Raw genomic sequence first — 10,599 nt, forward strand, 5'->3', positions numbered from 1 at the left:
GATTTACCCCCAGAGCCGCATGTTAGCAGGCTTTGCCACACACTCTGCGCTTCCTGGCACGCAAAGTCTGCGATTGTAGGGGTAAAATAGGCAGAGCAGCTGCCTCTCTCTCTCTCTCTCTCTCTCTCTCTGTCTGCTGTCTCCCGCCCCCTCTTCCCGTCTCTCACATGAGGAAGTCAAAGATTCGGAGTCTATTTTCTCCTGTCTGCCCCCCCCGCACCTGTCTCTGTCTGTCAGGGCCAGGGTAGAACTGTAGTCCGTTCTTTGTGAAGCAGAGGCTATGCGTGAGCGTGTGCTCATTACCACAGACACAGAGCACAGCCATGAGGCTCCTTTACTCACCCCTGTCTGCACTGTTTCTGCTAGCCCTTTGCACGCCAGGTAAGCCAACAAAGACTCCTTCCAGATCATTCTGCCAGACCTTGGAATGTTGGAACTTTTTTGGTTGATTTAGGAGTGCTGCTATAAACGGCTTGTGTGGACCATGAAACTAACTACGTGTGGGTGGGGATTTGGTAGTCAGTCCGTTCATTTGTTTACTGACTTAAGAGATTATCATCAGTTCCTTGCAACACCAGGAGGATAAGTGCTTTCCAAAGCACATGTGTAACTCAGTGTAATGCTGGCAGATTTCTGTCATTAAGTGTCTGAGGTTTAAGGACGAAGTGTATTTTAGCTCATCTGTGCCTGGCGGTCTTAGAAAAACATTAAGAAATCTCAAACACTTAATTAGCAGCTTTATAGAAATATATTTATCACTTTTTGCAGTATATATTTATACACCATTTCTGACACAGTGGTCAGGGCAGCAGCGTAGCGTGGTGGTCAAGGAGCAGGACTTGTAACCTGAAAGGTTGTCGGTTCAATTCGCCACTGAGGCACTGTTGCTGTACCCTTGGGGTACCTAACCCACTGCCTCAGTAAAATATCTATATATAGCTATATAAATGGATAAAATTGTAAAGAACTATAACCGATGTTGCTCTGGGTAAGAGCAACTGCTAAATAATGTAACATAACATACTCAACATTCGATAATACATTTGTAACACAGTACTTTCAATAGTTTTTCAGCAAAAAAAGGATTGTGATTTCACACAAAAATCATACCTTTAATGGCATTATTACTACAGATTGTGTTTGTATTTATTTTATTTTTTGCAAGACAAAGCTCATTTGTGCTTTTAGCGATTTAGAGGACAATTCAGTAGAGTGGGAACCTCATAGTAGGAACCTTTGTCTTTTGGTCACCATTGCAGTATGCAGGGGGAGAAATGAGGAGGAACGACTCATGAATTACTTGTTAAAGGAGCGCGCGTACAACAAGGAGCTCCGACCAGTGGAGAAAAAGGACGACACTGTCACTATATACCTGGGCCTCACTCTCTCCAACCTGATATCGCTGGTACAGTATAGCTGTCCAAACCCATGCACCTACACTCCCACTGCTATACTTCACAGTGGTAGGCAGCCTGGTCTCCCAAGTGGCACAGACATCACAGAGCCTCTTTGAGTAAAGAGGTGGCGATGGAGAACTGCCAATGAGCATCTGTGGAGTGCTTCATTGTGACATCAGAAACCATCTGCTCTTCTATGCTGGTAGATGCACCTGTTCGATGGCCACAATGTTTTGGGGAGGCCTGCTTACCACAACAGGTCAAAAACCAAGCCAGTGAAGTGTTTTACATCAACAGAAACATACCATTTTTCATCTAGTGAAAACTAGTGAAAGGTAATTCCTATTCAAACCGCATGATGATTTCCACTTACTACTTACATGCAGATAACGGTGGACTGAAGAGAGATGCTGAGTGCAACATTCAGGGAGGTGACCTATTAGCTTGCTTTAAAACTCCAGCTCCTTCTCTTTGTTCTTCTTCTCCCTTTTACAGAAAGAAGCTGATGAAACGCTGCTTACCAACGTATGGATGGAGCATGTAAGCACATTTTATTTTCCATTGTGTTCCTTTTCCAGAGCAAATCGTCATCTACACGGTCAGAATGTGCTGGAAGCTTCTGTAAAAAAAAAAAAAAAAAACATCCAAAATGCCACTGCTCTCTGTGTCCACATATCACTGGGAGTCCTGATGTGAGCCTGTGTCCCCATATTGACTGTAAAATTGCATTTAATCACTTAGCAGATGAACTTATCCAGACCATCTTAGAGTCAGACATGTGAAAAGGTTAGACTGACAGCAGACACAATACTACATTATAGGTGTCACACGCAGTACCTGTGTTCTACATTATCTACTTGTGTCCCTCTATCTACCTGTGGCCTCATACCTACCTGTGCCACCATATCTCCATGTGCTTCATGTTCTTCGTTTGGCTGTCTCATTTTCTGTCAGTTTGTGTGGGCTGGTGTGAATCTCTCTCCCTCCACCTCCTCTCTCTCCCTCCCTCATTGGTGCACACAGGGCTGGTACGACAGCAGGCTTTCCTGGAACAGCTCGGAGTTCGATGACATCGGGATCCTGCGCGTTCCATCCAAAATGGTGTGGCTGCCCGAGATCGTCCTGGAGAACAAGTAAGAGCCCCTGCGCTGGCTCAGTGAGCCGGGCTGGTGTTGGGATGGTTTAGTGTGTTGGGTTGGTTTAGTGTGTCGGGGTGGTGTTGGGTTGGTTTAGTGTGCTGGGATGGTATTGGGATGGTTTAGTGTGTTGGGATGGTTTAGTGTGTTGGGCTGGTGTTTGGGATGGTTTAGTGTGCTGGGTTGGTTTAGTGTGCCAGGCTGGTGTTGGGCTGGTTTAGTGTGGTGGGCTGGTGTTGGGATAGTTTAGGTTTCTGGGCTGGTGTTGGGATGGTTTAGTGTGTTGGGCTAGTTTAGTGTGTCGGACTGGTGTTGGGATAGTTTAGGGTGATGGGCTGTTGTTGGGATGGTTTAGTGTGCTGGGCTGGTGTTGGGATGGTTTAGTGTGTTGGGTTGGTTTAGTGTGTCGGGCTGGTGTTGGGTTGGTTTAGTGTGCTGGGATGGTGTTGGGATGGTTAAGTGTGTTGGGTTGGTTTAGTGTGTTGGGCTGGTGTTGGGATGGTTTAGTGTGTTGGGCTGGTGTTGGGATGGTTTAGTGTGCTGGGTTGGTTTAGTGTGCCAGGCTGGTGTTGGGCTGGTTTAGTGTGTTGGGCTGGTGTTGGGATGGTTAAGTGTGTTGGGTTGGTTTAGTGTGTTGGGCTGGTGTTGGGATGGTTTAGTGTGCTGGGCTGGTTTAGTGTGTTAGGCTGGTGTTGGGTTGGTTCAGTATGATTGGATGGTTCAGTGTATTGGGCTGGAGCACCACTCCCCTGCATGTGAAAGGGTGTGTTATGCAGGGGCTTTCGATGTGTGCATGCTGTCAGTGTGTGCTTGCTGTCGCTGTGTGCTTGCTGTCACCGTGTGCTAGCTGTCGCCGTGTGCTAGCTGTCGCTGTGTGCTAGCTGTCGCCGTGTGCTAGCTGTCAGTGTGTGCTAGCTGTCAGTGTGTGCTTACTGTCAGCGTGTGCTAGCTGTCGCCGTGTGCTAGCTGTCAGTGTGTGCTTACTGTCAGCGTGTGCTAGCTGTCACCGTGTGCTAGCTGTCACCGTGTCCTAGCTGTCAGTGTGCGCTTACTGTCAGCGTGTCCTAGCTGTCAGTGTGTGCTATCTGTCGCTGTGTGCTAGCTGTCAGTGTGTGCTTACTGTCAGCGTGTGCTAGCTGTCACCGTGTGCTAGCTGTCACCGTGTCCTAGCTGTCAGTGTGTGCTTACTGTCAGCGTGTCCTAGCTGTCAGTGTGTGCTATCTGTCGCTGTGTGCTAGTTGTCGCCGTGTGCTAGCTGTCAGCGTGTGCTTACTGCCGCTGTATCTTCAGTACCTCAGGGGTGTGCCATGTTTCTCCGCTCTCTCAACTGCAGTAACGATGCCCAGTTCCAGGTGGCCTATTACTCCAACGTGCTGGTGTACCCCGACGGCTACGTATACTGGCTGCCCCCCGCCATTTTCCGTAGCTCCTGCGCCATCAACGTCAACTACTTCCCCTTCGACTGGCAGAACTGCACGCTCAAGTTCAGGTGAGAGGGCAAGCGGAGAGGGGGGGCTGCTGGTTACCTCCTGCTAACTGTGTCCCCATCGCTGATCACTGCCCCCACCCACCCCGGTCTGACCCTTCTGTCGGAGCAGGAGATGAGGTGGTGGCTAACGGCCCTGCCTCTCGCAGTCAGTGCAGCTTTCACAGAGACCTCTCTCCTCACAAGTGCTGGCTTTTTGTCTGTGGTTATCAAACAGCTCAGAGGATACTTAGATCACCCGATTGATTGTTTTCGGTCCCCGCTGCCTCCAAAAGCATAAGCCTCCAACTGCTTTTTGAGAAGTGACGTTGTGGTGCCGTTGCAGGATCATTGTGAGAACGTTCAATCCCCTCTATGCACTCTCAACAGCTCCCTTACCTACAACGCTAACGAGATCAGCATGCAGTTGTTAGAGGCGAAGGACGCAGAGACCAACAAGACCTATAAGGTGGAGTGGATCGTCATCGATCCGGAGGAGTTCACAGGTAAAGCCTCAAAGCCCTCAAACCTGGGAACTCCTACAGGAGTACTCAACAGGTCGGACTACTGTTAATCTCCTCTGGCTGCCCTCCTGGCAGGTGCCATCGGACTGCATCTGCTCAACTGATCTAAAAACTAATCTGATCTACAATTCAATTCTAGCTTACCGAGCAGTAACAAAAACTCCACCATACCTATATCATAAATATACATGACATTATTGTCATTTAACAGATACTCTTATCCAGAATTTTATCCATTTATACAGCTGAATGTTTACCGAGGTGATTCTGGGTTAAGTACCGTGACCAAGAGTACAACATCAGTGCCTCAGCATGGATTTGAACCAGCCACAAACCTGGTGGCTGGAAACTGGTGGTAATTGGTGGTAATAGTTTAGTTTTTGCACACCCTGAGACAAGTGCTTACTCCATTTCTTCCCACAATCACACTACACTTTAAGGAACACATTAATGACTCAGTATCAGTGCAGCTAGCCTGCCTAACCCCTTTCTGCAAGTCACAGGACCTTGTTCTCCCTCCTTTTCCAAATCTCTCTTGTTGAGGGAACAAAATAAATCCAAGCTTCAGTTAGAATCTGCTGCGGGTGACAGAGGTCTGACATTCTCCTCCTTCACAGTTTTTTTTTAATCGCTTGTCTTATAGAGAACGGTGAGTGGGAGATCATCCACAAGCCGGCCCGGAGGAACACCTACAAGAGCATCCCGAAGGACAGCAACAAGCACCAGGACATCACCTTCTACCTGATCATCAAGCGCAAGCCGCTCTTCTACGTGGTCAACATCATCATCCCCTGCGTGCTCATCTCCTTCCTGGCCTCCCTCGTCTACTACCTGCCGGCTGACAGTGAGTGCGGGCGGGGTGTCTCCGCCATCGCGTTTCGAGCGCGTTTGCAGTCTTGTTCATCCATTGGGTGACCGTGCTGCCCTGTGCGAAATCGATTTAGACACGGGATCGCATTGCATGACTCCCACTGCAGATTCTGACAGGCTACAATGGAATAGAGAGGGTTAAATCAGCTGCAGTGGTTCAAAACTCTTTTAGTTGCTTAACAACATCAAAATTTACACCCTCTCGACTCACCTGATGCATCTTTGTGTATGGGCGGCCTGTGTTCTCCGAGGGCCCATCTTTAGCGGGTGGTTTGTTCAGCATATTTGTCCTAAATCTCCTGCAGGTGGGGAGAAGATGACCCTCTCCATCTCGGTGCTCCTGGCCCAGTCTGTCTTCCTGCTGCTGATCTCACAGCGACTGCCAGAGACCTCCATGGCCATCCCCCTCATCGTGAAGTACGTGATCATGGCTGTGCTTTACTCTGACCGATGAGGAGCTGGGGACATGTCAGTGAGGCACTCCCAGTATTATTATTATTATTATTATTATTATTATTAGGCCCCAACTCATACCTTATCCAGAGCTAAGGCTATTATGGCATAATGAATATAACACATATTACAGAAGCAACAAGAACAATTACAGAATAGTGGAACAGCATGTATGATGTGCAGATAAATATGGATTTCTTCCACATTTCCTGTGACGTTTGGTTTTTTGGACATGTGCAGTGGTGGATAAAGAGTGCGATTCTCCTCACCCCTTCAGGTACCTCATGTTCATCATGGTGCTGGTCACTGTGGTGGTTCTGAACTGCGTCATTGTGCTCAACCTCCACTTTCGCACCCCCAGCACCCACGTCATGTCAGACTGGACTAAAGAGGTACTTACCGCTCCTTTCATGGGCTTGCTTTGGGTCCACCTTAAAACAGAAAAACCACCCTGGCTTTGAGTCCACCTTAAAACAAAACAACCACCTTGTTTTTCAGTCCACCATAAAACACAACCACCACCCCTGGCTTTGAGTCCACCTTAATACACTACAACCACTCCTGGCTTCCTTCCTACACATGTGGAACTGCTACTAAATTGCAGATGAGGCTGGTGCTTTAAATGTTAAAAGCCGTGCCGCTAACCCCGCCCCCATCCCCCACGATGCAGTTCTTCCTGGAGCGGCTGCCGCGGCTCCTGCACATGTCCCGCCCCGCAGAGAGTGAGCCCAGCTGGCAGGGCGGGGCCCTCCAGAGACGCTCCAGCTCAGTGGGGTACATCGCCAAGGCCGAGGAGTACCACAGCGTCAAGTCCCGTAGCGACCTGATGTTCGAGAAGCAGTCCGAGAGGCACGGCTTCACCACGCGCAGAACTCCCGCTGCAGGTCTGTCTCATGCATGCCAACACACACCAAAGCACGCCAACACACGCCAACGTACGCGAATGCATGCACATTCACACAAACGCATGCCCCAGTACTCTACCACGTGGAGGGTACAGCAGCAATACTCAATAGCCTCACAATGCAATACAAAGTCCAGTTGCAATACTCACAACGCAATACCGACAACATAGCAACAATACTCACAATGCAATCCAAACAACATAGTAACAATACTCACTACGCAATACAGAGTACAGTAACAACACTCATGAGTTTCACAGTGCAAAACAGAGAGTACAGTAACAATACTCATGAGTCTCACAGTGCAATACAGAGAGTACAGTAACGATACTCATGAGTCTCACAGTGCAATACAGAGAGTACAGTAACAATACTCATGAGTTTCACAGTGCAAAACAGAGAGTACAGTAACAATACTCATGAGTCTCACAGTGCAATACAGAGAGTACAGTAACGATACTCATGAGTCTCACAGTGCAATACAGAGAGTACAGTAACAATACTCATGAGTCTCACAGTGCAATACAGAGAGTACAGTAACAATACTCACTAGTCTCACAATACAATACAGAAAGTACAGCTACATCACTCACTGATATCACAACACACTAAACAGAGTAAAACAACAATACTTACAATGCAATACAGAGACCGTACTGACATCACTCACTGATACCATGTCACAGCACAGTTACATCATTCACTGATGTCACACAACACAGAGAATACACTAACATCGCTCACTGATGTCATAACACAATGTGGACAGAACAGGTACATCACTCACTGATATCACAACACAGGACAGAAAGCACAGCTACAGCACACACGGATATCACAACACAGGACAGAAAGCACAGCTACAGCACACACAGATATCACAACACAGGACAGAAAGCACAGCTACAGCACACACGGATATCACAACACAGGACAGAAAGCACAGCTACAGCACACACAGATATCACAACACAGGACAGAAAGCACAGCTACAGCACACACGGATATCACAACACAGGACAGAAAGCACAGCTACAGCACACACAGATATCAACACAGTAGAGAAAGCACAGCTACAGCACACACGGATATCACAACACAGGACAGAAAGCACAGCTACAGCACACACAGATATCAACACAATACAGAAAGCACAGCTACAGCACACGCAGATATCACAACACAGGACAGAAAGCACAGCTACAGCACACGCAGATATCACAACACAGGACAGAAAGCACAGCTACAGCACACACAGATATCAACACAATACAGAAAGCACAGCTACAGCACACGCAGATATCACAACACAGGACAGAAAGCACAGCTACAGCACACACAGATATCAACACAATACAGAAAGCACAGCTACAGCACACGCAGATATCACAACACAGGACAGAAACACAGCTACAGCACACACAGATATCACAACACAGGACAGAAAGCACAGCTACAGCACACACAGATATCAACACAATACAGAAAGCACAGCTACAGCACACGCAGATATCACAACACAGGACAGAAAGCACAGCTACAGCACACGCAGATATCACAACACAGGACAGAAAGCACAGCTACAGCACACACAGATATCACAACACAGGACAGAAAGCACAGCTACAGCACACACAGATATCAACACAGTACAGAAAGCACAGCTACAGCACACACGGATATCACAACACAGGACAGAAAGCACAGCTACAGCACACACAGATATCAACACAGTACAGAAAGCACAGCTACAGCACACACGGATATCACAACACAGGACAGAAAGCACAGCTACAGCACACACAGATATCAACACAATACAGAAAGCACAGCTACAGCACACGCAGATATCACAACACAGGACAGAAAGCACAGCTACAGCACACGCAGATATCACAACACAGGACAGAAAGCACAGCTACAGCACACACAGATATCAACACAATACAGAAAGCACAGCTACAGCACACGCAGATATCACAACACAGGACAGAAAGCACAGCTACAGCACACACAGATATCAACACAATACAGAAAGCACAGCTACAGCACACGCAGATATCACAACACAGGACAGAAAGCACAGCTACAGCACACACAGATATCACAACACAGGACAGAAATCACAGCTACAGCACACGCAGATATCACAACACAGGACAGAAAGCACAGCTACAGCACACGCAGATATCACAACACAGGACAGAAAGCACAGCTACAGCACACGCAGATATCACAACACAGGACAGAAAGCACAGCTACAGCACACACAGATATCACAACACAGGACAGAAAGCACAGCTACAGCACACACAGATATCACAACATAGTACAGACAGTGCTGTTAATGCATCAGTCATTGATATCATGACAGGATGCAAACCGTTAAGCTATACAAGGGCGATTAGGGTATAATCAATGGGTCCCCATAGAAACCACCGGTCATTTCAGAGACATTGACAGTGACAGTGAGATTGCTTCTTTGCAGTGTACAAGGCAGGCAATGATGGTGAAGCCAGTGACCAGCTGTACTCAGAGATGAAGCCAGCCGTGGAAGGAGCCAATTACATTGTGAAGCACATGCGTGAGAAGAATGAGTACAGTGAGGTAAGAGGATCTGCCGGCCTGCTTCTGTGGAACAATCACTCAGTGAGGCAATCCCTTTATAAACCAATCACTGATTGCAAATCAAACAGCCAACCCACTCTTCCCTGCCTTTAACTGCCAATTCAATGTCACGGCTACTCCTACCATGACTCCTAAGTCCCAGTTGTAACTTTTTACAAGTTCATTCTTCATTATCTGATTTTAGTTCAATGTGGTCCAATTTTTGCCTCTGTGAATGGCACATAGGCTTTTTAAGATTATTATTATGTGGAATGTAAGCATATAGACAATATAATCCCACTCCCAGCTTCTTCATTTTTCCGCCACACTTCTACTGTTAATTCCCCCATCCTCCATTCCAATCCTGCCTCCTCTACTCCATTGCCCATCCTCCATTCCAATCCCCCAACATCCCGTTATTATCTGATCACCCTTCATCCTGTCCTGCAATCCTGCTGCGTCCCTCACAGGAGAAAGACAACTGGAGCGGCATCGCCAGGACGGTGGACCGGCTCTGTCTCTTCCTGGTGACGCCGGTCATGACCCTGGGAACCATCGTCATCTTCATCATGGGCGTATACAACCACCCGCCCCCACTGCCCTTCAAGGGAGACCCCTACAACTACCTGGAGGAGAACAAGCGCTATCTGTCCTGACAGACCTCTCAGTGGGGTCAGCTGCAGTCATGTTGAGGCGCACTGAGTGTGGCACAATAATAAAAAAGGGTGGATTTGTTTTTGTGGAATGTGAAATGCAACGTCTGCTAGATTCAGAAGGTCTTCATGATCTCAGCCTTCCAGTAAAGGGTCATTTTACATTTCATCTTCATAAGCAGAAGGCTAATATCAATTTAATGTTTTCTCTATAGAAAGGACAACTTGCTACATTTTCTTATGACAAGGCAATATATATTAATCTTTGTAAATAATCTGATGTGAAAATGGATGACATGAAAATCAAGAAATACACAACGCATTTTAATATAAATGACCTATAATAAATACAAATATCATTATTAGGCATTTTCATGTGTGTGGAATAAACCAGGCCTACAGACGACACCAGCTTTTGCACTGTGTATTAGTTACAAAGCAGCGCCACCTGCTGAACTCCATACAGTATCACAGGAAATGACATCGAATTGCATTTAGACATAGGGCTCGGAACTTGGAATTGTGTGGTCACATTCTCATGGAAGCACTTTGTACTGTGTACAAAGATTCTGATGCCAAGCACAGAAGT

General features: G+C 47.2%; 1 protein-coding gene across 1 annotated transcript; it reads left to right on the plus strand.

The window, feature by feature from the left end:
* The first annotated feature begins 315 nt into the window (after positions 1-315).
* chrnd (cholinergic receptor, nicotinic, delta (muscle)) lies at positions 316-10,325 on the plus strand. The gene is made up of 12 exons (XM_036522375.1): positions 316-381; positions 1,260-1,405; positions 1,893-1,937; positions 2,421-2,530; positions 3,867-4,022; positions 4,389-4,504; positions 5,166-5,366; positions 5,698-5,809; positions 6,123-6,237; positions 6,516-6,729; positions 9,239-9,357; positions 9,828-10,325. The coding sequence occupies exons 1-12, from the start codon at positions 324-326 to the stop codon at positions 10,011-10,013; spliced, it is 1,578 nt and encodes a 525-aa protein (XP_036378268.1). The 5' UTR covers positions 316-323; the 3' UTR covers positions 10,014-10,325.
* Positions 10,326-10,599: the final 274 nt, after the last annotated feature.

Source organism: Megalops cyprinoides, chromosome 2 (genome assembly GCF_013368585.1).
Source record: "Megalops cyprinoides isolate fMegCyp1 chromosome 2, fMegCyp1.pri, whole genome shotgun sequence".
In the NCBI taxonomy this organism is placed as follows: Eukaryota; Metazoa; Chordata; class Actinopteri; order Elopiformes; family Megalopidae; genus Megalops; species Megalops cyprinoides.

What these genes read in the sequence shown, in the direction of transcription:
- chrnd (XM_036522375.1), top strand. Translation starts at nt 324, where the DNA reads ATGAGGCTCCTTTACTCACCCCTGTCTGCACTGTTTCTGCTAGCCCTT. An exon ending in CCAACGTATGGATGGAGCAT is followed by an intron (nt 1,938 to 2,420) that starts GTAAGCACATTT and finishes TGGTGCACACAG; the next exon opens with GGCTGGTACGACAGCAGGCT. An exon ending in CGATCCGGAGGAGTTCACAG is followed by an intron (nt 4,505 to 5,165) that starts GTAAAGCCTCAA and finishes CTTGTCTTATAG; the next exon opens with AGAACGGTGAGTGGGAGATC.